The sequence below is a fragment of the Somniosus microcephalus genome, chromosome 3 (genome assembly GCF_052327205.1).
Source record: "Somniosus microcephalus isolate GS21.2 chromosome 3, FLI_Smic_1.0, whole genome shotgun sequence".
NCBI lineage: Eukaryota > Metazoa > Chordata > Chondrichthyes > Squaliformes > Somniosidae > Somniosus > Somniosus microcephalus.
The window spans coordinates 145,829,136-145,857,002 of record NC_140989.1 but is presented as its reverse complement, the minus strand read 5'-3'; the positions used below and the strand labels follow the sequence as shown (position 1 = coordinate 145,857,002).

General features: G+C 48.2%; 1 protein-coding gene across 1 annotated transcript; it reads right to left on the bottom strand.

The window, feature by feature from the left end:
- LOC147121452 (uncharacterized) lies at positions 1-27,264 on the bottom strand. Its single transcript, XM_085977780.1, has 3 exons — positions 27,205-27,264; positions 1,026-1,209; positions 1-866 (listed from the first exon to the last, which is right to left on the bottom strand). The coding sequence occupies exons 1-3, from the start codon at positions 27,262-27,264 to the stop codon at positions 1-3; spliced, it is 1,110 nt and encodes a 369-aa protein (XP_085833906.1).
- Positions 27,265-27,867: the final 603 nt, after the last annotated feature.

Below are 27,867 nucleotides of genomic sequence, written 5' to 3'. Positions count from 1 at the left end.
TCAGCCAACACGACGCACGTCCCGGGAGGGGCCGGCTGCTGACTGGTTCGGCTGTGTCTGGCCAGCATCAGTGGCAGCAGCAGCTCCTCGCACCCTGGCTGGGGGAGTGGCAGTGTCGGATGCTCCAAGGGGGGCAAGCTGGCTGCTGCCAGGCGCGCGAGGCTCAGCAGACACAGTGGCAGTCATCCGGCCTGGCAGTTCAGCTGGCGCAGCTATGTGCTGGAGGCCAGGCCGCTGTGTTGCAGCAGGGCGGCGGGTGCGGGTGCGACGCCTCTGCGTCAAAGCGAGTGTGGCAGAAGTCAGTGACCGCACTGCCCGGGTATGTGCCTCCAGCTGCTGTGACAGTGTTTCGAGGGAACCACCTCTCTGGCGACTCTCCTCCTGCAGTGCCGCGAGTAGTTCGACCCCCCTGGCGTGCACGGCGGCCAGTTGCTCCACCCCCCTGGCCTGTGATTGGCCGAATGCTGCCACACTCTGAGCCAGGGACTCGATGGCATGCGGCATCTGCTGCACAACCCCCATGAACTCATGGTGGCGCCGGTCAGACGCCACCGAGATCTCTTGCAGGAGGCGCACCTCCTGGCCGAGGCCACTCTCCGGACTGGAGAGAGGACTCTGCAGCTGGGGAGAAGCCGGCCGAGCTGGCCGACCCCTGCCGCCTGCCTGGACCCCACTGCAAGCAGGATCTGCCCTCCCCTGCAACACCTCCCCCTGGCTCTCCTGCATGCCAGACGTCCCCCCTTCATTGCCATCCCCTGGCACGGCTGAGGGCTCGCCCGATGGCCCGGCTTCCTCCTCGTCCTGGACGTCCTCCTCCTCCAAGGGCCTGGCACCCGGCGCCTCAGGGACCACCTCCTCCTCAGCAGCTGAAAGCAGGAAGGCACAAGAGTAGCTTTAAAGTGAGGACAGGGCGTCAGCGAGGGACGCCTGAGCGGTGGCATTATGCGCATTTTTCCGTCAGTGGGAAAGGATTTAGATCGGAAGCACTAGGGTAACGAGAGAGCTGCAAGCGGTCATCTCCTTACCAGTGGCTTCCAGCACAGGGTCGGCATCCCCGATGGCTACAGGGCCAGTCACCCGGGGACGCAGGAGTCCAGCGACGCTCTCCTCCAGAGCACTTAGAGCCTGGTAGTGGGGCCGTCCACCACCGGTCTCCAGCCGGCTGCGCGCATTTCTTGCCAGCTTGGCCTGCAAGAGAAAGGACGGACTCTAAGTACAGTGTGGTGCCCTGTTGCTGTGTGTACTGCCTCCCATGGTGGAATAGCCTGGCCAGTGTGGTCAGTGCAGAAAGTGCTGCTGATGATCATGCCAGTGGCATTGCTGCGTGAGGAGGGCTGCCCATTATGCCTTTGAGGTCCCTTTGCCCATAGTGTGAGGCTCACATGCAAGGATGAGGAGGACAGTGGAAAGGGTACTCACCTTCACCAGCCGACAGAGGTCATTGAACTTTTTGCGGCACTGGTCCGCAGTCCTGGGCACATCTGAGTTTGAGGAGACCCTGCGTCCGATGCTTCTCCAGGCTTTCCTGAACTCTCTCCTGGGAGCCTTTCTGCCATTGTCTGGGCACAAGATGGGTCTTCTCTCCTGGACAGCATCAATCAGCACCCTCAGTGCATGGTCTGAGAAGCGCTGGGCTCTTTCACGGGCCATCTCCATCTGTTCTGGCGCTATTTTGTCCCACCAGCACTGTTGAGGCCTAGCAGCAGGGCTCCAGTGTGCAGGGCGTGGCAGCAGTCAAAGTTGACCCTTCCCCCTTTAAGAGCAGGCCGGCGTCAGGGTGTCTGCTGTCAAGCAACACATGACCGCACCTGCGCTGCGCCCGGCATCGGCGTTATCAGGCCGCAGCGCCGGGTTAGCGCCGGAACCGAGCATTGCAACGCCGGTTTCAGCGCTCGCCAAAACTCTTGGCCAAAACCACTGAATTTCGGCGCGGTTGCCTGCAGTTTCCGGCGGGCGCTAAATTTACCGAACGCCCGACTTTAGCGCCCCAAAACTGTGCAAACTGAATTTCTAGGCCAGGGTTTCCTTTCACTTCGCTTTTGCCCTCAGCTCTGGAGAAGGCTACGATGGACTGGAATGCCTTTTGAGCCTTTTCTAAAGCTGCAATGATTTTTGTTTCCCTATGCTGACCCTGCTGTCACTTTCTCAGATCCCTTTAAATTTCATGTATGTACATCTTTCTGCGCCGACCCTCGAGCACTCCCTGCACGTGTCCAAATCTGCACATCAACTTATGCAAATTATGATAAGGAGCTGACCATGGAAAATTATGGTATACTTCACTTTGAGCGAGCTTTGCACCCATTACTAATCATTCAGTAATTAACTGCGTCTGTATTGGAAAATCTCTCCTAGTGATGGCTGCCAGTTTATTTGTCCACAGAGCCTATCACAGTTGACCCTGTATTCCAGCAGTGTTTTCACATGTAGGTAGGGGGCCATTGGATAATGATCAGAAGAATGCTGGTTGCTTTTCCCATCCCCAGCCCGGCGGAACAACATCCGTCTAACCGATGCATACAGCCAGTTCAGCACAGACCAGAAAGTGAAGCTTACACCTTCTGATCAGTATGGCTCAACAGATTACCTTGATCAACTGGATTTTACATGAGTCATTATCACATCATGCGCCGCATTTACCTGCCGAGCAATCAGAGTAGCCCGGCTGGACTTTTATGTCTCAGCATTCCTCACCTGAACATAAAAACAGACCATAAGAGCCCTTCACCCTTTCAGCAGTTCTTACTTAAGTCCGTTGCTTTATAGGCAGCAGGAACAATACCATTTTCCGACTGACATCTTAAGTACCCGCCAGCTGCTATTCACCATTTCACACAGCCAGTGAGAGCTGTCTGAAACCTTTAACAACTGTCTACTAAAATCACAAGCCAGCTGCAATGTTCCATTCCAAGCACAGGGACAATTCAAAGCTGAAAGGGGAGGGGAGCACGGCTACACTGAAAATGTCAATGGAGGTTACACATGACTGGCAGGTTCTACTTTAGGAACCACTGGTGTATAATGTTCTGCATCGTTCAAAGTGAGGAAAGACTAGCTTCAGTCGACCAGGTTATCTGGTTTTGGCAGGCCGTTACAACCCTGCTTTGTAATAGATTTCATACATTCGGCCTTGTAATAAATGGCTGCTCTCTTACGATGTGTCAAGTGTAATTATTGGGCTGTCGGAATTCATAGTTACTCTAAGTTTAAATGTGAAGTTCTAACTTAACGTAAAATGTGTGTTGGTGTATCCAAATGCGTAGAAGTTAAATTACTAATGTGCAGTTTAAATGGTTCTAATGCCTGAAGATTATTATGAGAAAGAAATACATAATGAATATCATTCTGCGTAAAGGTATGAAGACTTTCTGTCCTGCAAATCTTCATGTCATATTATTGATGATGTCATCACATTCATCCTGTTGTCAATGTTTTTCAACCAAAAGAAAGACAGCATAAATCTGCTGTTTATGATTTATCTGTTTCATAAAGGTGTTTTGAAACTGCTACAAAAGTCCCCAGGATACCTTTAGTGTAATAAAAGATGCGGGAGACAGACACTTTCCAGCCATCTTTGATTTTGTAAAGTGTGCTGCGCTCAGGGTGGAATTGCTATGCTACAGAAACAGTGCCAGCTGTCATGACATGTGAACATTGCCACAATTCCGTGCAATTCTCCACTGGATTATACAAGCACTTAAGTTGGTAGTCTTCATGGTAGGCCTTGATTATGCCGAGAAGCTGCTGTTACGATATCTGCTACTGACTGGGTTTCTGAAAACTCAATACAAATAAGTAGAATAGCCACAACTCCGGACAATATTTTATTGTTTGTCCGTTTCTGAATCCATTACTTAGTTTGATAGGGTAAGGTGATGCCATACAAAAATGAGACTGTTTTTAAACCAATGTATCAGAGGTAAGAATTTTTAGAAAGAATTTATAGGTAAAAAAAATCTGTGAAAATTGGAACTCTGAAATAAAAACAGAAAATGCTGAGAATGTATAAGAAGTCATATGGGATATCACTGTGGTGACTACATATTGCCACTTTGATTGTAAGCATATATGGTCCGAAGCTTAGCAGCTCTTGGGGTCACACTTAAGGGTCGATTTTAACTCAGGTGAGGGGAATTGTCGGGTTCCCCGAATTTGGTGTATCCCACACGAATCTAAATGGTTGTGTGAGATTGATGCAATTTTAACTCAATTGGCCAATTGATTTCCAACGTGTGGGAACCCTTGGCAAATGAGTATTTCCAGTCAGAAAGTCGCATAATATGATGTCATTATTGCTGCTGCATTTAGGGTCTGCAATAATCCTTGCTTCTTCTGCAGGCTGCCAACCTTTTGGCATTTGCTGATACACTGAGCTGGAAGCAGAATGGCAAGAAAAAGGCCAAGGTCTGCACCCCGTTTGGACGACATTGCCCTGCAGTCTTAGTGGAGGGAGCAAGAGCTCACAAGGAGGTGCTCTTCCCTTCATCAAGGAGGAAGATGCCTCCCCAGCAGACAAAGGCTGCGTGGCTGCAAGTGGCAGAGGAGGTCAACGCCTTATTGGCTACCCGCAGAACCTGGATACAGTGCAGGAAGAGATTTCATGACCTTCAGCACACTGGAAAAGTGAGTATGAAGTTCCCATCTCTCTCAATCTGATCTCCATTGCCTCTCCTCACCAGCACTCAGCTTTAGCAATCTCTTCCTCCACATCCCACTTGACACTGACATCCATGCACTCTTACCCATTCCCTCTCTCTCTATGCTCACATTCACCTAACTATTCGACTATGCAGCCCTCACACTCCCTATCACTCTGATGCTATGAAAACAACTGACAACACAAAGGGAGGGCCCTTGGTCTTGCCACCTCACTCCATCTTTGTCTCCTTCTAAGCATCTATGCTATGGATTCTCTACACTCACCCTGTCATTCTCACTCAAACTCCACTTGTCTCCCTCATTGCAGGAAAAGAGACCTCACAATAAAAGAGAACGAGCGAGGACAGGAGGAGGGCCACCAGCAGTAGCTCACCTCACCCCCTGGGAGGAGGCGGTCCTGGAGATTGTAGGACTGGAGGATGAGGCGCAAGTGGGGGACGGACAGACGGGTGCACCACAGCAAGCTGGTGACAGAATAGTTTTCCATCTCTCTCATTGACATTGCATGAGTCGCTGATAATGATTCTGAAGCTATAACGATGGACTTATGATCATCTGCCATACGCAATGTGCATGTAACCTTGGCCTCAGATCTCTAACTCTTTCCTTTACTCCCCCACAGGACCATCGAGAGCCCCGTCCCCACTGTCCAGGAGGAAGAGCCTGAGCTTCCAGACTCCTCAGAGGAATCTGCAACCTCTGAGGGCGCAGCGTCAGCAGAATTCAGTGCACCCAGCACCAGCACAGACAGTCACACCTCAGTGGGACCTTCGGGACATAGAGTAGTGTTGTCACCTGGTGTATCACAGCTCACAAGTGAGCATCAGCAGATTGTGGAGACAGGGACAGCAGTGGAGAGTGCTAGTCGGAGGGCACAGGACTCTACCAGCTCAGCTCAGCTGCATGTCGACCCTCTGCCTCTGGGTCCATCCATAAGATCAGCGGGGCTGGAACTCCAGGAACAGATGCAGGAGTCTCTGGCAGGTTTTGTCACCAGGTTCCATGTGAGTGTGGAGCGAATGGAGGAGTCCATAGCGACCATGAGCAGAGCCTTTGTGGTGTTATTGGTGCATTAATGCATCACCATGGAAAGGATGGCAACCTCCATGGAGGAGATAAGTCGCCAGGGTATGGAAAACATGGTGAGTGTTCATAATAGAATGACATCTCTTGAGGAGCAATGGGCATCTATTGAACAGAGAAACCAGACCTTCATGGAAGTCCTTCTGAGTAGGACTGCCAATGCAGATACAGGTCCCCATGGCCTCCTGATGTGCAGCAAGGTGCTCTCAAGCCACTTCCAAGCACTGGCCCCTTCTGGCCTGTGCAGCTTCAGGTGGGTGAGCAGCAGCCTGGCGCTCCTGTTGCTGCTGCTGTTGTTCCTGGTTCTGCTGGTGACGCGGCTGGTGTTCGAGCTCATCTAATGCCCAGAAGGGAAGGAAATAATTGGCTCCCACGCTTCTGGTATATGCCTTCGTTGAGGAAGCGCTGAGTGAAGGTGGCGAGCGGGGTTCCCCAGGAGGTCACACTGGAGATGTGTGTGAGGCTCCAACCTTCCACAGGTGTGGTTAAGCCTGGTAAAAGTTGCCGCAGGCCTGAAACAACAAAGTCCTGCCACCTGCAAATGATGACTGATCAAATCTCCTCTTTAATATTTGACCTGCAGCTGATAGTCAGCAAGCCAATAGTGCTCATGCCAGGTTTCACAGGCGTGATCCCCACCAGGCATGTTTTACGTGGGAAAAGGTTAAAAATGCAAGGGCCTGTTGAAATGGGATTATAAAGGCCAATTATTGCTGATTAAGGGCCTTAAAGACCAGTCCCGCCTGTTGGAGGCGGGACTGATTCGGGACCATCAGACACACCTGGGTTAAAATGGCTTGGGGTCGGGAACCAGGCGGGGGGGGTCCCGGGGTCGGGAACCAGGCGGGGGGGTCCCGGGGTCAGGAACCAGGCGGGGGGGGTCCCGGGGTCGGGAACCAGGCAGGGGGGGTCCCGGGGTCAGGAACCAGGCGGGGGGGTCCCGGGGTCAGGAACCAGGCGGGGGGGTCCCGGGGTCAGGAACCAGGCAGGGGGGGTCCCGGGGTCAGGAACCAGGCGGGGGGGTCCCGGGGTCAGGAACCAGGCGGGGGGGTCCCGGGGTCAGGAACCAGGCAGGGGGGGTCCCGGGGTCGGGAACCAGGTGGGGGGGGTCCCGGGGTCAGGAACCAGGCGGGGGGGTCCCGGGGTCAGGAACCAGGCGGGGGGGGTCCCGGGGTCAGGAACCAGGCGGGGGGGTCCCGGGGTCAGGAACCAGGCGGGGGGGGGTCCCGACCCCCAGTTTTTGCAATTTTAACCCCCCACACGCCTCAAAGCCCGCCTCACGGCTGAGTTAAAATCGTCCCCTTAGTGTCAACGATATATTTATTCTGTTGATTATTTTTGAAAGTCATTATGGACCAGGAGAGTCATGAATTTACATTAATTCTAGGAGGGGTAAAAGTAATTGTGGACTGAGTAGCAGTAACCATCATACAACAAACCTACAGGGATTGTTTAAATAGGAAGATGGTGTTCCACATCTCAGCGCCCACGATAAACACCAAAAAAGAAAACATGGCAGGAGGTGAGCTGCATCGAACATATTCCATAGTCAAGAAGTCTTTATGCCACTAGCAGATCGCCCATGGCACTGCTCATGATAGGTCAGAGTCAGAGGCCTCCTACACTGTTCCAGTGAAGCTCAAAGGAAGCTCGAGGAACAGCACCCCATCATTCGATTAGGCACTTCACAACCTTCCGAACTCCACATTGATTTCAATCACTTCACAACAGAACCACCGCTTCCATTTTTCGGACAGCAGATGCTGGTAATGGTTCTGTTGTTGACGTTTACACCTCTTCTAGACCCATCTTTTGTTTCTTTACTTGTCCCATTACCACCCCCTTTTGCCTTGTACCAACATCCCTTTCATCATTTAATCACTCCACCCTGTCACAGACCTTCCCCTTTGTTCTTTCCTCCCCCTTTCCCCGGCTCTGTACTTGCTTATAAACTGTTAAATCTCCCAGGTTTGACGAAAGGTCATCGACCTGAAACGTCAACTTTGTTTCTCTCTCCACAGATGCTGCCTGACCTACTGAGCAATGTTCCCAGCATTCTCTACTTTTATTTCAGAGGATACAGTCTTTTTATAATAATGTAATTCTCAATGAAGTAGGAGAGGGGGAAGGTTTCAAATGTGACACTTGCAGAAAGTGCGCATTAAAAGCAAGACATTTAATACATTATGGCAGATCCTCGAGGGCTTTGCTCACCATGTTGAGCTTCACCTGGTATAGTTTGCATGATTTTAGACAAAAGATAAACAGCTTGGCCCAAAGATCATGAGGGTGTAATTGGATGCCCGTTATACGCTCCGCCCAATACCCGGTTCCACTGACTTCAATAGAACTGAATATCGGTCGTGTCGTATAACAGCCGACAAAAGCGATTCCATCTGTTTTGCGTCCCCACCCACATTCCCTTTCCCCCAACGCATGTAAGATGGGAGAGGTCATTTTTCAACCTCAAGCTCCTGGTAGAGAGCTCTGCTTATTGAGAGTAGGTATTGAAATTCCAGTGACCACATTTTAAATAATGGTCAGAAAATGGTGTGGAGCGTGCAGCAGGATTTCCAGTCTGAGCTTTCAGCAGGGTAGGTTCCCCACCGGGAACATGAGGCTAGAAAATTACCTCTTTGGTGTATACTTATGATCCAACTGATCTGTTCAGGGGCGACTCACAGTAGGAGACCAGTGTAACCTCTCTGGATTCAAGGCCCATGGTCACTTTTCAATACATTGCTTAAAACTGTTACTACCTCTGTCTTAACTGTGCATATGGACTGAAAAGCATATTCCTTACAGGAGGGTGAATTTTCACAATTCTGTCTTTGGCCAGTCAGAGTATCAATCAAAGAAATCTAAATTGTATTTCATTTCCCAAGATATGCATATCCTTTGATCATCTAGCAATGAGTATTTGTTTAATTGCTGACAGTAACACTGGCAAATTTAGAGATAAAATCTGAAAAAAAATTCTAAATCTAAAATGACTAATTGGCAATTAAGAAGGATGATAAGGATGCACACAACGTGCTACTTCATTTTGTGTATCCCAGAACTGTAATTGGTAATAAATATCTATGTATTATGCAAGGCTGGGTCCATAGCAGCAAAAGTAAGTGTTATTTAACATTTCCAATTGATAAAAAAATAGCTGGAGGCAGGCTGTCTAATAATATAATGGACTTGACTTACATTTACATTGCGCCTTTCACGACCTCAGGACGCCCCAAAGCACTTTACAGCCAACAAAGTACTTTTGAAATGTAGAAGCACAGGAAGTGTGGCAGTTAATTTGCCACAGCAAGCTCCCATAAACAGCAATGTGATAATGACCATATAATCCATTTTAGTGATGTTGATTGAGGGATAAATATTGGCCAGGACTCCCCTGCTCTTCTTCGAAATAGTGCCATGGGATCTTTTATGTCCACCTGAAAGGGAAGACGAGGACCTCGCATTAACATCTCATCCGAAAGATGGCACCTCTGACAGTGCAACACTCCATAGAGTCATAGGGCTGGATTGTAACTCAGGTGTGGGATGGTGTCGTGTTATCTGCATTTCGTGTTATCCACCTGAATCTAAATGGATGTGGGAGATTGATGCAATTTTAACTTAATTGTCCAATTGATTTCCAACGTGTGGGAACCCTTGGCAAATGGGTTTTTCCTGACTGAAAGTTGCCTCCGATGATGTCATCATTGCTGCTGCATTTAAGGTCTACAGCAAGCCTTGCTTCTTCTGCAGACTGCCAAGCTTTTGCCTGTGGAGTGTGAGAGACCTGCAGGAAAGATGACGAGCGGGAGACCCAAATCAGCTCCTCGTTTTGACGAGGTGGCCCTGCAGGCATTAGTAGATGGGGCTACAGCCAACAGGGAGGTGTTCTTCCCTTCTACAGGGAGGAAGAGGCCTCCCAAGCAGACCAAGGCAGTGTGGATGCAGGTGGCTGAGGAGGTCAACACCTTGGGAGTCACCCGCAGAACCTGGATACAGTGCCGCAAGAGATTTCATGACCTTCTCCGCACTGGAAAAGTGAGTATGATTTTCCCATCACCCTCAATCTGATCCCCATTGCCTTTCCTCACCAGCACTCAGCTTCAGCAATCTATTCCTCCACATCCCACTTGACACTGACATCCATGCACCCTTACCCATTCCCTCTCTCTCTATGGTCATATTCACATAACTATTCGACTGTGCAGCCCTCACACTCCCTATCACTGTGATGCTATGCAAACAACTGACAAGACACAGGGAGGGCCCTTGGTCTTGCCACCTCACTCTATCTTTGTCTCCTTCTAAGTATCGATGCTATGGAATCTCTACACTCACTCCTTCATTCTCACTCAACCTCCACTTGTCTCCCTCATTGCAGGAAAAGAGAGCTCAAAATAAAAGAGAGTGAGCGAGGACAGGAGGAGGGACAGCCTCATTAGGCCAGCTCACCCCCTGGGAGGAGGCGGTCCTGGAAATTGTGGGAGTAGAGGAGGATGCACAAGTGGGGGACGACAGACGGGTGCAACACAGCAAGCTGGTGACAGAAAAGTTTCCCATCTCTCTCATTGGCATTGCATGAGTTGCTGATAATGATTTTGAAGCTGTAACAGATGGACTTATGAGCATCTGCAATATGCAATGTGCATGTAACCTTGGCATCACATCTGTGACTCTTTCCTTTACTCCCCCACAGGACCATCGCAAGCACCCGTCCCCACTAGGCAGGAAGAACAGGCTGAGCAGCCAGACTCCTCAGAGGAAGCTGCAGTTTCTGAGGGTGCAGCGTCAGCAGAATTCAGCACACCCAGCACCAGCGCAGACACTCACACCTCGGTGGGACCTTCGGGACATAGAGTAGTGTTGTCACCTGGTGTATCACAGCTCACAAGTGAGCATCAGCAGATTGTGGAGACAGGGCAGCAGTGGAGAGTCCTAGTTGGAGGGCGCAGGACTCTGCCAGCTCGGCTCAGCTGCATGTCGACCCTCTGCCTCTGGGTCTATCCATAAGATCAGCGGTGCTGGAACTCCAGGAACAGATGTAGGCATCTCTGGCAGGTTTTGTCTCCAGGTTTGCTGCGAGTGTGGAGCAAATGGAGGAGTCCATAGCGACCATGAGCAGAGCCTTTGTGGAGTCATTGGCGCAAGAACGCATCACGGCGGAAAGGATGGCAACCTCCCTCGGACGGATTGCAACAGCAGAGGAGAGGATGGCTTCGGCCATGGAGGAGATAAGTCGCCAGAGTGCTGAAAACATGGTGAGTGTTCATAATAGAATAATATCTCTGGAGGAGCGATGGTCATCTATTGAACTGAGAAACCAGACCTTCATGGAAGTCCTTCTGAGTAGGACTGCCATTGCAGATAGGGGTCCCCATGGCCCCCCCCCCCGATGCGCAGCAAGGTGCTCTCCAGCCACTTGCAGGCGCTGAGGGGGATCTGACCCATGAGAGGGAAGTTGGTGGCAGACATCAAGGAAGTGGGGGCTCCTCTCCAAGCGCTCACACTTCCATACCACTGCAGAGCCCTCGGTCAGAGCCCCACCGGAGTCCACACCCAAGTGAGATAGGCGTCTCAACCCCTGCACAGCCATAGGAGCAGCAGACTGTTGACGAGCCCTCACAGGCTCGCAACCCCAGAGGACGCCCGCCAAAGGTGTTGAGACAGGAGCAGCAGCAAAGTGAGCAAGGGGCCTCCACATCTGCTGAAGCCACAGGGGAGGCACCACGTAGGAGCACGCGTAAGAGAAAAATTTTGCACAAATAGTCACAAGGGTAGTCACTTGGGTGAAATGTGTTTATTGTAAAAATGCCATCAGTTGGTTCTTGTACATAAAAATTCTGATGGCAACTGTTGCAGTTGTGGCGTGTGTCATTTCGCGAATGGGACTTTCATATTGAGGGCTTAGGATTACTTGCAACTGTCAGTATGCTGGTCAAATAGCTAGGAATCCTCAGGTTCTTGGCCATTGTCGATGCTCAGGCAAGAAGCTGCAAGGCAAAAGTGCTTGATCGGCTAGGCTAAGCAAATCTGGCCAAGATGAGTGCATTCCTTGCATCTCGGGCAGCAATGTTCTCGCGTAATGCTGCTGCTGGTTGATGGGCCTCTGCAGGATGTGTGTTTTCGCACTCCTCCTCCTCCTCCTCCTCATCTGAGGAGGGTATGTGAGGAGCCACTTGGTCCTCAGAAATCTGCAAGCCATGATGCTGTGCCATGTTGTGAAAAGCATAGCAAACCACGACGATTCTGGAGACCCTGGCTGCTGAGTACTGCAGGGCTCCACCGGATCTATCCAGGCATCTGAAGCGCATCTTCAGCAAACCGATGGTTTGCTCGATTATGGCTCTGGTGGATATGTGGCTGGAGTTGTAGCTCTCCTCAGCTGCGTTGGATTGGCTCTTCAATGGCGTCATTAGCCACGTCCTCAGGGGATAGCCCTTGTCTCCAAGTAGCCATCTGTTAAGTTGATCTGGTGGACTGAATAGCGGAGGCACACTAGACAGGCGCAGTATGAAGGGGTCATGGCAACTGCCAGGGTACTTGCCACAAACATGCAAAATTTCCTTCTTGTGGCCACACACCAGCTGAACGTTAAGGGAGTGGAAATGTTGACAAAAATACCTGGATTGCGATGGGGTGCCTTAAGGGCCACATGTGTGCAGTCAACGACGCCCTGCACCCTTGGAAAGCCTGCCAGATTAGCTAATCCAACCACTCACGCCATGACACTTGCTTGATCCTTGGTGAAATGGATGTGATTGTGCGCGATGGCAAAGAGGGCATCGGTTACCTGTGTGACGCAAGTGTATGCGGCCGCCTGGGAGATGTCGCTGATGTCTGCTGCTGATCCCTGGAATGAGCCGGAGGCAAAAAAGTTGAGTGCGGTGGTGACTTTGACAGCCACTGATAAGGCTTGTCTACCTGGTCCTCTGGGCTGCAGGTATTGTTGCAGCATTGCGCAGATATCACTCACTACCTCTCGCGAAAGTCAGAGCTGCCTTTGGCACTGCTGCTCAGACCCGTTGAGATAGCTGACCCTGTGTCTGTAAACCCTGTTTGGGAGATGTCTCCTGCACCGACGGGCTTCCAAGCGTTGGCCCCTTCTGGCCTGTGCCGCTTCAGGTGGGTGAGCAGCAGCCTGGCGCGCCTATTGCTGCTGCTGCTGTTGGTGCTGTTGTTGTTCCTGGTTCTGCTGGTGCTGCGGCTGGTGCTCGAGCTCATCTAATGCCCAGAAGGGAAGGAAATAAATGGCTCCCGTGCTTCTGGTATATGCCTCAGTTGAGGAAGCACTCAGTGAGGGTGGCGAGAGGGGTTTCCCAGGAGGTCACACTGGAGATGGGTGTCAGGCTCCAAACTTCCACAGCTGTGGTTATGCCTTCTAAATGTTCCCCCAGACCTGAGACAACAAAGTCCTGCCACCTGCAAATGATGGCTGATCAAATCTCCTCTTTAATGTTTGACCTGCAGCTGTTAGTCAGCAGTCCAATAGTGCTCCCGCCAGGTTTTCCCATCGTGTTTCCCACCAGGTGTGTTTCACATGGGAACAGGGTTAAATTCGCAAGGGCCTTTCAAAATAGGATTATAGAGGCTATTTAATGCTTTTTAAGGGCCTTAACGACCTATCCCGCCTGTTGGAGGCGGGACGGAGTCGGGACCATTAGACACAAATGAGTTAAAGTTGCTCGGAGTCGGGAACCAGGCCAAGGGGGTCCCCGCCCACTAGTTTTCATGATTTTAACCCCCCACATGCCTCCAATCACGCCTCCACAGCCCATTGAAAATCCAGCCCATAGAGTCATAGGGCTGGATTTTGATTCTGGAGGCGTGTAGGAGGTGGGACTACAACTTTTGGGCTTGCAGTCCCGCCTCCATTGAGTTGTGGCCAACCCACGTGATTGAGACTTGATTGACCTTGTTGAGCCTGCCCAGCGGGCTCAGCAGGCCAATTAAGGGCCACCCGGCAACAGGTGACGTCACAGATTGACATTTCATCTGTCAAGAACTTTTGATAGATGAAATATCAGCATTTGACAGCTCCTTGAAGCTGGCAAACACTGACAATCTGTACACTAAGTTAATTCCTTCCTTGCAGGCTGATTTAGAGATCTCTCCAGAACAGAAAGCTGAATGCTGCAACTTTTGACAGCTCGCGGCCATTCTGCTTTCTGTGCCAGTGAGATGAGGGACTCCTGAGACCTGAAGGAAGGAAGGCTGTAAAGGTAAATAAAACTTCTTTATACACTTTACACACACCAAACATACTTACCTCTTCACTCATGCACCCATCACTCACCTGAACACCGGACATCTCGAACCCTCCAAGTCCTTCAGCCCAACAGCTCGCCTCGCTAACTTGGCGTGGTTTGGAGCCATCAGGAATCCCACACTTCAGCAATAAAAATAGGGATTAGGCTAAAAACTACCTGTTAACAGGCAGTTAATTGGCATTAATCCCCTTCCCGCCTCGGGGAGGCGGGTCCCAGCACAGGTCGGGTATCCGCCTCCTTTGAAACTGGCATGGAGGCGGGTTGGGGGCGGGATGGATTTGTGCCCCCCTGATTTCGAGATTTTAACCCCCCACATGCCTCCAATCCCGTTCCACGGCCCAATGAAAATCCTGCCCTAGAGTTATACAGCACAGAAAGAGGCCCTTCGGCCCATCGTGTCTGCGCCGGCCATCAAGCCCTATCTATTCTAATCCCATTTTCCAGCACTTGGTCCGTAGCTTTGTATGCTATGGCGTTTCAAGTGCTCATCTAAATGCTTCTTGAATGTTGTAAGGGCCCCTGCGGAAAGGTGCTACAATTCCTGATAATCATTAGGACACCGAATAGACTTTTTTGGTGTTCGAGTGCTGCCCATGTAGCCTTGCAATGGTGATACATCTGACTTGTGGTAAGCAGTTCTAAATGGAAGCTGTTATCCCGGTGAAACCACTCTATAATCTTTAACTGCTCCACCAATACTAAGTAACATGTGCACGATCAAGCTCCATCATTGCCTTTATATAACACCTTCTCAGATCGCTCAGATATATTTCAAAGCACCTTACATAAAATGAATTATTGCAAGGTGCAGTAACTATTGTATGTAAGCAAATGTGGCAGGCATTTTGCACACAGTAAAACCTCACAGACAGGTAAATAGGGAACAAATGTTGCAGCTTTTGCAAAGGACTCAATTATTTAAAAAAATATATTTCTAAAGACTGTATGAGACAAAAACCGGTATAAGTGAGGAGGCAGCAAACACAGTCTTTGGGCAAATGATGGAGTGGCACAGACTAGATACCCCTGTTTGATGGCTGGTGAAATAAGGTGCTGCTGTATAAGGTGGCGGGGAGGACAGTAGCCTTTTTTACCATTCCAAAGGACAGTAGCGCCTCGTGCCTTCAGGTAGTCAGGGTTCAATGTTATGTACATGGCCAGCAGGCATCGGAAACAGATAAGTGGAAAAAATGGCAACCTTCAAGGTATCAAGGCACCAAAGTAAGACAACTCAATGGTACCATTTACCAGGCAGATGGTCTGGGTATGCACCCCACAAAGGGGTAACTGACAATCTGCTCCACATTTATCATAATGCCTAATGGCACTTACACCGCTTATGATGCAGGCCCATACCCCAGCAGGGCCACATTCAAGTGCAACCAACAACTGACACCCTTGACACACTTGCATCTTCAAGTGGCTTTACACGTAACACCATTGTACTACAACCTACTTGCAAGATGCATAGTCACATACTTGGGCCCAATAATGTGGTACCTGAAGTACAAAAAGGTACTTTGCATCTGATATGCTGAGCACAGGGCAATGGAGGCAGAAAGCACCTAGAATGTTAGGAGCAAAAGCAAAATACTGCAGATGCTGAAAATCTGAAATAAAAACAGAAAATGCTGGGAACACTCAGCAGGTCAGTCAGCATCTGTGGAGAGAGAAACAGAGTTAACGTTTCAGGTCGATGAAGGGTCAAAATCCTGGAATTCCCTCCCTAACAGCACTGTGGGAGTACCTTCACCACACGGAATGCAGTGGTTCAAGAAGTTCTGATGAAGGGTCCCAGACCTGAAACGTTGGGGTCAATTTTCATTGACCCGTGGAGTCGGGATTGGAGGTGTGCGGGGGGTTAAAGTCCCAAATTTGGGGATCCCGACACCATCCCGCCCCCAACCCGCCTCCATGTAAGTTTCAAAGGAGGGGGGTATCCGCCCCGCACTGGGACCCACCTACCCAAGGCGGGAAGGGATTAGTGCCAATTAACTATTAACAGGTAGTTAACAGGCAGTTTTTAGCCTAATCCCTATTTTAAAGCTTGAAGTGTGGGATTCCCAATGGCTCCAAACCACGCCAAGTTAGAGGAGTCGGGCCATCGGGTTGAAGGTCTTGGAGGGGTCGAGATGTCGGTATTCAGGTGAGTGATGTGCGCATGAGTGCAAAGGTAAGTGTGTTTTGTATGTCTAAAGTGTGTAAAGAAGTTTAAATTACCTGTACTTACCATTTTAGCCTTCCTTCCTCTAGGTTTCGGGAGTCCATCATCTAATCGGCACAGAAAGCAGAATGGCTGCGATCTGTCAAAAGTGACAACCTGCAGCTTTCTGTGCCGGTGAGATTTCTAACTGAGTCTGTGTAGAAGAACTCAGGTTAGAAGTAAGACTGTCAGTGTTTGACAGCTTCAAACAGCTGTGAAACACTAATATTTCATCTGTCAAAACGTCTTGACAGATGAAATTTCAGTCTATGATGTCACCTGTTGCTGCGTGGCCCTTAGTTGGCCTGCTGAGCCCGCTGGGCGGGCTCAACAAGGTCAATCAAGTTAAAATCGCGTGGATTGGCCGCATCTCGATGGAGGCGGGACTACAACCCCGAAAGTTGTAGTCCCGCCTCCAACCCGACTTCTGAATGAAAATCACCCCCGTTAACTCTGTTTCTCTCTCCACGGATGCTGCCTGGCCTGCTGAGTTTTCCCAGTGTTTTCTGTTGTTATTTCAGATTTCCAGCATCTGCAGTATTTTGCTATTGGTTCAAGAAGGCGGCCCACCACCACCTTCTCAAGGGCAATTAGGGATGGGCAATAAATGCTGGCCTTGCCAGCGATGCCCACATCCTATGAATGAATTAAAAAAAATACGCATCTGCTGTCCTGGATGGCCCACAGCCATTGATGTGCTGCTAGCACTGAACATCCTGCCCCCATGAGCTCGGCACTCTCTCAACTTGTCACGAACAATTCACTGGGAGCAACATCAAAATATCCAAATGAACTGATCAATGCATTAACGTGCAAGGTCAGCTCATTTGTGCAAAAGCACACACAACACCTAAAGAGCAATAAGGAACCGGGACTCTATCATTGGCCCCACTGAAACACAGGATGGCCACATGGCTATCATCAATGACCCCTCACCTTTGAGAAATGCTGGTGTGGTGACATTGGGCATTGTGTCACGCTGCTGTTGCTAAAGGGGATGAAAGTGCTGGCCGTGCTGGCTATTCATCAGTCACCTGTTTAATGCTAATGTGCTGCAAATCATCCCTATGCAAGCCTGGAAGGAGGAAGAGGCAATAACGTTCAAGGAGGAGGTGACGTTGTCTGCCACTGATGGTGCTGTCATGATGGTACAGTTTGGCTGCTGGTGTTTTTGCAGCAGATGGCACAGACTTGCACAGCACTGATCCAGAGCCTGCAGGGCCAGTGCCAGGTAGGTGTGCCATGGTCTACAGGTAGTTTAGATGGTATAATGGTGGGTGTGGGCAGTCTGGACTTGGTGCCTGCAGATCTTCCTGACATGCTTTCTTTCACTTTGCACCACTTTGGTCATGAAATGCTATTTTGTAGGTGTTTCAAAACCTATACCCCTCATTAATTCTAACAACTTCCAGACTGCTGCAGGACTCTCCATTCAGATGCCATGTCACTTCCTAGGTTCCTGTGAAAGTTTGTACTGTAAGTTCTTCTTTTTCACATTCCTCTTCCTTTTAGCTTTTCTTGTTTTGCTGAAGTGTTAGAATTGTTTCAATTACAGTTGACTTTCTGGTGAATTAAAAGACCAAGAAATTGGTCTCGTGTGCATTGAATTAGGAAAATGCTGGGCCATATATTCCGATGCCTACGGGTACACACCCGTAGGGACATCGGAAATGCCAGTTTCAGGCATGCCAAGCGCATGCGCTGAAAACCGGCATTTCCAATCTGTCAAGAATGCTCTTAACAGATCGGACGCCTGCCCTGGAGAAGGGCCTCTGCAGGCAGAGAGTTCTGCTTTCTGAAGAACCTCCGCCCTCAGAAAACCCTTAGAAATCTTACGCCTGCTTTTACCAGCATAAGAGTTGAAAAAAGTGTCTTTAAAAATTTCACTCATTTATCATTTAAAAATACTTTTAATAAAGGTAAGTTTATTTTTAGCCCAGTAAAAAACTTTAATTATATTTTTCAAAAAATTTAATTTTTGTTTGAAAATATTTAATTTATTGTAATTTCAACTCATTTTAAAAATGTGATTTAAAAAAAAATTATTTAATATTTTACAGTGTTTTTGGGGTGCTCTCCATTCATATATTTGACAGGTCTATCTGAAGATTCCCTTCTCTTATTGGCTTCGCATGGCCCATGTGATCCCAGGGTTGCTTGCGAACTGCATGCGCCTCTGGGATACGTGGGCCCTGCACATTTCGAGTTTGGAGAGGCCCTGGAACGGAAGTGTACGTACCTCGGGAGCCCTCAGATAAGTTCGTAGATTTTTCCAGATTGGAGGCCTCCGCACGCAGGAGGCTTCCGATTGGAAAATACGGCCCGCTGTGTTTAGGATACCAAATAATATGTTTTTAAGTTTCTCAAAAAAGTAATTTTCAAAAAGAGCCTGGTGACAAGTGAAACCCTGCTCCTTTTCACATCTAATTCACGAAGATCTTTCCCATTGTTGTTAAAGCTCAAAACTTTCTTGCGCCATAACTTGCTGGAAGTGCGATCTGATAAGTGGGAGGGCAAGCGGGCATCTGGAACCTTAGTGAATGATGGGACCAACAGTCTATCTCCTTAACCAATTAGCTTTAAGGGTTGAGGAAGAAACAGAGGAATGATAGAGAAGGAGGGTGAATTAGAATCAAATTAGGTACAGAAAGAGAAATATAGAGAGGGAGAGAAAGATTGGATTCAAAGAGAGAGAGAAAAAGAGGCAGAAAGGAAGAGTAAGAAAACATTTTAAAAACTGAAATTTGAAATTTTTAAAATCTCTAAAAAGAATTTACCATATGCATGAATGAGATTGAACAGTTTAAATTGTTCCCTTTCTGGGCCAAAGAGATTGATTGGCATTGAAATAACAATTATCACGTTGTTGAAAAGGTACTTACACTCTTAATTACCAGCCCTAACTTTCTGCGATGTGTTTAATGGGTAATTAATGTGCAAATCCAGCATGTTCTTAAAAATAATGGCAGAGGCTAAGAGCAAGATGCCGTTTGTGCGAAGCAAATGACAGAGTGGCAAAAGTCGGCCAGCAAGCTCTGGAGATTCGTAACTCACGGCGTATCTCTTCATCCCCTGAATTTGTGCGTTGACGGTACATTAGGTTCATTGTCAACAGTGCATGGTGGTTCAGAAAGTTACGCACTGGGTGTATCACTACATCTACCCCAGTGATACAGATTAAGCTGCCCGGGCATCACTTGTGGTGCACCTCCCCACACCTGTGGCTGTCAGCTGACATATATATATAATGTGTCTCCAGAGCTCTAGTCACAGCTGGTCAACTTGGGAAGTTCCTAGAGCCAGGATAAGAGAAAGAGATAGATATGTAACAGAACTTTAGCCCTCCACAAAAGGTACTGAGTTATTCTGATAAAAGTTAGCTCTCTGCTGTGTAGAAGCAAGGAGGAATTTGAAAGGAATGGTGATCTGACAAGGTGCTTGCGAGTTTATTAATCCCACATGCAAGAACAACTTATAGGGTGCTAGAAGGGCAAGTTGCATCCTGAATGAAATAGCCATTTTATAGTGAGTCACATTTTACCCTAAGCCCCCTGGTCTAGAGTCCTGCACGCTCAGGTCATTTATTCCTGTTCTCCCTTTATTTCCTGCCGATTTCTCCTGAGAGGAGCATTCTAGTTTAAGGTTACATTCCTGTGAATTGTTCTCGTTTGATCTTATGAAGCAATCAATATGCTGCTCTTTTATAGAAGAACCTTTTGCTCCTTTTTTGTACAGAAACGCATTGGCCTATTATTAAAAGTTATATAGCAAAATATAATCATCCGTCATATTAAATTACAGACCCCTGCCATATGTGCACTCTATTCCATAGTCACAACAGCCTTCTGTGATAGATTATTCTTAAAGGTTGACAATAACAGTGAACTCCAACGATGTTCTTTTTCCCTATTGTACACATTGAGAAGCTATCCTAGCAGTCTTCTTCCTCTAGAATCCACTAAGTAAATTGCTTCCTGAAAAAACAATATTTTCTTTGACGATTTCCCAAAAGTTGTATTCGCTGCTCACGATGCGGTCTCCTCTACATTGGGAAGACCAAACGCAGATTGGGCGACCACTTTGCGGAACACCTCCGTTCAGTCCATAAGGGTGACCCTGAGCTACCGGTCGCCTGTCACTTTAATTCTCTGCTTTACTCCCACTCTGATCTCTCTGTCCTCAGCCTATTACATTGTTCCAATGAAGCTCAATGTAAGCTCGAGGAACAGCATTTCATCTTTCGATTAGGCACTTTACAGCCTTCTGGACTCAACATTGAGTTCAACAATTTCAAACTATAACCCCTGCCCCCATTTTTCATGCTGTATGATTTTGCCATTCCCATTTGCAACATTTTATCTTTCCTGCCTCTTACATAAGCACAGTATATTCCTTCAATTCCTTCCTCCCCTCCCCCCCCGCTCCCCCCCCACCCCCCCTCCCCCCGTCTCTGCACCTGCTTAATATCTGTTACATCTCTAGCTTTTTCCAGTTCTGATGAAGGGTCCCAGACCTGAAACGTTAACTCTGTTTCTCTCTCCACGGATGCTACCTGGTCTGCTGAGTATTTCCAGCATTTTCTGTTGTTATCCCAAAAGTTGAGTTGGGTTATTCCTATCATACAGTAATCCCATCTATCCTCTTCCTTCTTTTCCAAAGTGGGTAACAACACACATATAGAGTCATGGGGGTGATTTTATCAATGGGGACGTGATGGAGGCGGGAAAGCTGCTTGTCGGGTTTTAGTCCCGCCTCCATCGACGTTTGGCCAACCCATGCTATTTTCCCTTGATTGGCCTTGTTAAGCCTGCCGCTTAGCAGGCCAATTAAGGGAAAGCCAGTGACAGAGAACATCAGCGTATGACGTTTCATCTGTCAAAATTTTTTGACAGATGAATTGTCGTCGTTTGACAGCTTTCTCTGCCAGTGAGATGAGGCAGCTCCGCAGCCTAAAGGGATGAAGTCTGGAGGAAGAAGCAAAGGTAAGTAATCTTATTAAAACACTTTAGACTCACCTCACACACTTACCTCTCCACACTTGCACTCATCACTCACCTGCACACTGGAAATTTCGACCCCTCCAACCCCCGCAGACCCACGGCTTGCCTCGCTGACCTGCTGAGGTTCGGAGCTGTCGGGAAGCCCACACTTTAGGGCTCAAAATAAGGATTAGCCAAAAAACTGCTTGTTAACTACCTGTTAACAGGCAGTTAATTGGCACTAATCCTCTTCCCGCCTCGAGGAGATGGGACCCGGCGCGGGTCAAGTACCCGCCTCCTGGGAAAATGGCACGGAGGCGGGTTGGGGGCGGGATGGGTACCCGCTCCAAGATTCTGCCATTTTCCTGGCAGTCCCACCTCTATACCCACCTCCCCAGGGCAGGGATAATTGCCCCCATAGAGCCATTACAGCAGAGAAGGAGGCTATTTGGCCCATCGAGTCCATGCCGGCTCTCTGTAGAGCAATCCAGTCAGTCCCATTCCCCCGCTCTATCCCCGTAGCCCTGCAATTTTATTTCCCTCAAGTGCCTATCCAATTTCCTTTTCAAATCATTGATCATCTCCGCTTTCACCACCCTTGTCGGCAGCGAGTTCCAGGTCATTACCACTCGTTGCATAAAAAAGTTTTTCCTCACATCCCCCCTATATCTCTTGCCTAAAAGCTTAAATCTGTGTCCCTTAGTCCTTGCACCATCAGCTAATGGGAACAGCCTTTCTCTGTCTACCAGAACTGGACGCAATAGAAACATAGAAGATAGGAGCAGGAGTAGGCCATTCGGCCCCTCGAGCCTGCTCCGCCATTCAACGAGATCATGGCTGATCATCCAAATTCAGTACCCTGTCCCTGCCTTCTCGCCATATCCCTTGATCCCTTTAGCCTTAAGAAATATATCCAACTCCTTCTTGAATATATATAATGAACTGGCCTCCACTGCCCTCTGTGGTAGAGAATTCCACAGGTTCACCACTCTCTGGGTGAAGAAATTCCTCCTCATCTCAGTCCTAAATGGCTTACCCCTTATCCTTAGGCTGTGACCCCTGGTTCTGGACTCCCCGGCCATCGGGAACATCCTTCCTGCATCTAATCTGTCTAGTCCTGACAGAATTTTATACGTTTCAATGAGATCCCCTTTCATTCTTCTAAACTCCAGCGAGTACAAGCCCAATCGACCCAATCTCTCCTCGTACGTCATTCCTGCCATCCCAGGTATCAGCCTGGTGAATCTTCGCTGCTCCCCCTCCATGGAAAGAACATCCTTCCTCAGATAGGGTGACCAAAACTGCACACAATACTCAAGGTGTGGTCTCACCAAGGCCTTGTACAACTGCAGCAAGACATCCTTGTTCCTGTACTCAAACCCTCTCGCTACGAAGGCCAACATACCATTTGCCTTCTTAACCGCATGCTGCACCTGCATGCTTACCTTCAGCGACTGGTGCACAAGGACACCCGGGTCTCATTGCACTTCCCCTTCTCCCAATCTATTGCCATTCAGATAATAGAAACATAGAAACATAGAAGATATAGCAGGAGTACGCCATTCGGCCCTTCGAGCCTGCTCCGTCATTCAATGAGATCATGGCTGATCATCCAAATTCAGTACCCTGTCCCTGCCTTCTCCCCAGATCCCTTGATCCCTTTAGCCTTAAGAAATATATCCAACTCTTTCTTGAATATATTTAATGAACTGGCCTCCACCGCCCTCTGTGGCAGAGAATTCCACAGGTTCACCACTCTCTGGGTGAAGAAATTCCTCCTCATTTCAGTCCTAAATGGCTTACCCCTTATCCATAGACTATGACCCCTGGTTCTTGACTCCCCGGCCATCAGAAACATCCTTCCTGCATCTAGTCTGTCCAGGCCTGACAGAATGTTATAGCTTTCGATGAGATCCCCTCTCAATCTTCTAAACTCCAGTGAGTATAAGCCCAATCGACACAATCTCTCCTCATACGTCATTCCTGCCATCCCAGGTATCAGCCTGGTGAATCTTCGCTGCACTACTTCCATGGCAAGAACGTCCTTCCTCAGATAAGGCAACCAAAACTGCACACAGTACTCAAGGTGCGGTCTCATCAAGGCCCTGTACAACTGCAGCAAGACATCCTTGTTCCTGTACTCGAACCTTCTTGCTACGAAGGCCAACATACCATTTGCCTTCTTAACCGCCTGCTGCACCTGCATGCTTACCTTCAGTGACTGGTGCACAAGGACACCCAGGTCTCTTTGCACTTCCCCTTCTCCCAATCTATTGCCATACAAAAAATAATCTGCCTTCCTGTTTTTGCCACCAAAGTGGATAACCTCACATTTATCCACATTATAGTGCATTTGCCATGTTTCTGCCCAATCACCCAACCTGTCCAAATCGTACTGGAGTTTCACGACATCCTCCTCACAGCATACCCTCCCACCCAGCTTTGTGTCGTCTGCAAATTTGGAGATATTACATCCAATTCCCTCGTCCAGATCATTAATATATATTGTTAACAGCTTGGGTCCTAGGACCGATCCTTGCGGTACCCCACTAGTCACTGCCTGCCACTCGGAAAACGACCTGTTTATTCCAACTCTTTGCTTTCTGTCCGCCAACCACTTCTCTATCCAAGTCAATACCTTGCCCCCAATCCCATGTGCCTTAAATTTTGCACGCTAATCTCTTATGCGGGACCTTATCGAAAGCCTTCTGAAAGTCCAAATACACCACATCCACTGGTTCTCCCTTATCTATTTTACCAGTTACATCCTCAAAAAATTCCAGCAGCACGGTGGCATAGTGGTTAGCACTGTTGCCTCACAGCACCAAGGACCTGGGTTTGAATCCGGCCTCGGGTGACTGTCTGTGTGGAGTTTGCACATTCTCCCTGTGTTTGCGTGGGTTTCCTCCAGGTGCTCCGGTTTCCTCCCACAGGCCAAAGATGTGCGGGTTAGGTTGATTGGCTATGATAAATTGACCCTTAGTGTTAGGGGGATTAAATACGTGGGGTTACGGGGATAGGGTGAGATATGTGTTGGTGTAGGGGTTACGGGGATCGGGTGGGATATGTGTCGGTGCAGGCTCGATGGGCCGAAATGGCCTCTATCTGCACTGTGGGGTTTCTGTGATTTCTGTGATTAGTCAAGCACGATTTACCTTTCGTAAATCCATGTTGACTTTGTCCGATACTGTCACTGTTCTCCAAGTGTTCTGCTATTACATCTTTTATAATGGACTCTAGTATTTTCCCCACTACCGATGTCAGGCTCACCGGTCTATAATTCCCCGTTTTTTCTCTACCACCTTTTTTGAACAGTGGGGTAACATTAGCTACCCACCAATCCATGGGTACTGTTCCAGAGTCTAGCGAATTCTGGAGGATGACCAGTAATGCATCTACTATCTCTGGGGCCATTTCCTTAAGTACACTCGGATGTAGATTATCAGGTCCTGGGGATTTATAAGCCTTTAATCCCGTCCATTTCCCTAACACCATTTCCCTACAAATACTGATTTCTTTCAGTTCCTCCCTCTCATTATACCCTATGTTCCGCGACATCTCTGGGAGGTTATTTGTGTCCTCCTTTGTGAAGACAGAACCAAAATATGTATTTAATTGGTCCACCATTTCTTTGTTCCCCATTATAAATTCCCCTGATTCTGACTGCAAGGGACCTATGCTTGACTTCACCAATCTTTTTCTCTTCACATATCTATAAAAGCTTTTACAGTCAGTTTTTATGTTCCCTACAAGCTTACTCTCATACTCTATTTTCCCCCTCTTAATTAATCCCTTTGTCCTCCTTTGCTGAATCTTAAACTGTTCCCAATCCTTAGATTTGTTGCTTTTTTTGGCAAATTTATATGTCCTCTCTTTGGATCTTATGTTATCCCTAATTTCCCTCATTAGCCACGGTTGAGACACCTTTTTTGTTTTATTTTTATGCCAAACTGGGATGAAAAAATTCTGTAGTTCATCCATGCGATCTTTGAATGTTTGCCATTGCCTATTCACCGTCAACCATTTGAGTGACATTCCCCAATCAATCCTACCCAACTCGCGCCTCATACCATCGTAGTTTCCTTTATTTCAATTCAGGACCCTAGTCTCTGAGTCAACTACTTCACTCTCCATCTTAATGAAGAATTCTATCATGTTATGATCGTTCCGACCCAAGGGGCCTAGCACAGCAAGATTGCTAATTAATCCTTCCTCATTACATAATACCCAGTCTAAAATGGCCTGATCCCTAGTTGGCTCCTCGACATATTGGTCCAGGAAACCATCCCGTATACACTCCAGGAATTCCTCCTCCACAGTATTGTTACTAATTTGGTTAGCCCAATCTATATGTAGATTAAAGTCACCCATGATAACTGCTGTGCCCTTATTGCACGCGTCTCTAATTTCCCATTTAATGCCATCCCCAACCTCTGCATTACTGTTTGGGGGTCTATACACCAGTCCCACTAACGTTATCTGCCCCTTGGTATTTCTCATTTCTACCCATACAGATTCCACATCATCAGAGCTAATATCCTTCCTTACAAATGTGTTAATCCTCTCTTTAACCAGCAATGCTACCCCACCTCCTTTTCCTTTTTGCCTATCTTTCCTGAATATTGAATACCCCTGGATGTTGAGTTCCCAGCCCTGGTCACCCTGGAGCCGTGTATCCGTTATCCCAATCATATCATATCAATACTCTAGTTGTGGCCTAACCAGAGCTTTATAAAGTTTCAGCATAACTTCCCTGCTTTTGTACTCAATCCCTCTATTTATGAAGCCCAAGATCCCATATGCTTTGTTAATTACTCTATCAATATGTCCTGCCACCTTCAAAGATCTATGCACATGAACCCCAGGCCCCTCTATCCCTGCACACTCTTTAGAACTGTGCCATTAAGTCTATATTGAAATTTTCTTTTGTTATTACTACAGGAAACTCTTTTTTATCCGGCACCGATGGGGCTGGTGTGGTGCCGGTTGATCAAAAAGTCCGGATTATCGAGAGCTATAGTTTTAAAAGGTACGGGAGCTCTCAGAGCAACAAACCCAGGCTTCCCTTTTGCTTAGCAACAGGTGCAGAACAATGGCCACAAGGTCCAAGCGTCTCTGTAGCTTAGCAACAGCTGCAGCCACACCCGATTGCAAAGCCACAGACCGAGGAACGCTAGTAATATGAAGTAAAACTTACCTGAACTTACTCCTGCATTTTGCCGGTTAACCGAGATTGCCAATTATTTAGGTGCCGGAAAATCGAGAGATTCCTGTATTCTCGGGATGTAGGCGTCGCTGGCAAGGCCAGCATTTTATTGCCCATTCCGAGTTGCCCTTGAGAGGATGGTGGTGGGACCTCTTCTTGAACCACTGCAGTCTGTGTGGTGAACGTGCTCCCACAACACTGTTAAGTAGGAAGTTCCAAGATTTTGGCCCAGCAACAATGAAGGAATGTGATATATATCCAAGTTGTTATGGTGTTTGACTAGATGCAGAACTTGGAGGCACTGGTCTTCTCATGCACTTGATGCCCTTGTCTCTCGAGGTGCTGCCAAGGAAGCCTTGGTGAGTTGCTGCAGTGCATCCTGTAGATAGGACACACTGCAGTCACTCTGTTCCGGTGGTGGAGGGAGTGGATGTTTAAGCTGGTGGGTGGGGTGCTAATCAAGTGGACTGCTTGGTCCTGGATGATGTCGAGCTTCTTCAGTGTTGCCGTAGCTGTACCCATCCAGGGTTCTCTAGATCATAGGTCATGAGATATTTTTCCTCCCTTCTCCAGTACCTACAATAGATTACGACACTTACTTTAAGAGTATGGAGATAATCACATGGTGATGACATATCACATAGCTACACCGTGAAAATTCTCTGACAATATACGGCAACTGTGTGAGCTTCCCTGGCACATAATATGGAGGATGTCTAAATATATTTGTCAGATTTTACTGGTTAAGGAGTTAACTTTGCCTGAAAATTTCGCCAGAATAGCAACTACGGCCGCAATTTCACCTACCAAGGCGGGTTCAGTATGGCCGAGGTAGGTGATGGGTTGCGATCCCATTCCCGGCTCCATCCCGCTTTGTGAGAAGAATTTTCCACTGATTGGGCCTGCCCTGCGAGGGTCTGATGACGTAATTTGATGACGCGTCATCAGCCGGTTTCCTTAAAGGGACCATGTCCACAATCATTTTGACAGTTGCGCTGTTAGTATTCTCCAGCATTGAGGTGCTGCAAACATAAGAACATAAGAAATAGAAGCAGGAGTAGGCCATTCGGCCCTTCGAGCCTGCTCCACCATTCAATGAGATCATGGCTAATCTTCTGCCTCAACTCCATTCACTGGCCCTATCGCCATATCCCTTGATGCCCTTACTAGTCAGAAATCTATTGACCTGTTCTGAATATATCCAATGACTGAACATCCACGGCCCTCTGGGGTAGAGAATTCCAAAGATTCACCACCCTCTGTGTGAAGAAATTTCTTCTCATCTCAGTCCTGAATGGCCTACTCTTTATCTTGAGGCTGAGGCCCCTGGTTCTAGACTCCCCAGCCAATGGAAACATTCTCCCAGTATTCATCCTATCAAGCCCTGTAATAATTTTGTATGCTTCAATGAGATCCCCTCTCATTCTTCAGAATTCAGGAGAATACAGGCCTAGTTTACTCAATCTCTTC

Bases quoted from the DNA above. Each gene is read 5' to 3' on its own strand.
- LOC147121452 (XM_085977780.1), bottom strand. From the start codon at position 27,264: ATGGAGCCGGGAATGGGATCGCAACCCATCACCTACCTCGGCCATACT. The intron at 1,210-27,204 runs GTAGGTGAAATT...CACTGTACTTAG, and splicing joins GCCATACTGAACCCGCCTTG to AGTCCGTCCTTTCTCTTGCA. The intron at 867-1,025 runs GTAAGGAGATGA...TCCTGCTTTCAG, and splicing joins CCCTGTGCTGGAAGCCACTG to CTGCTGAGGAGGAGGTGGTC.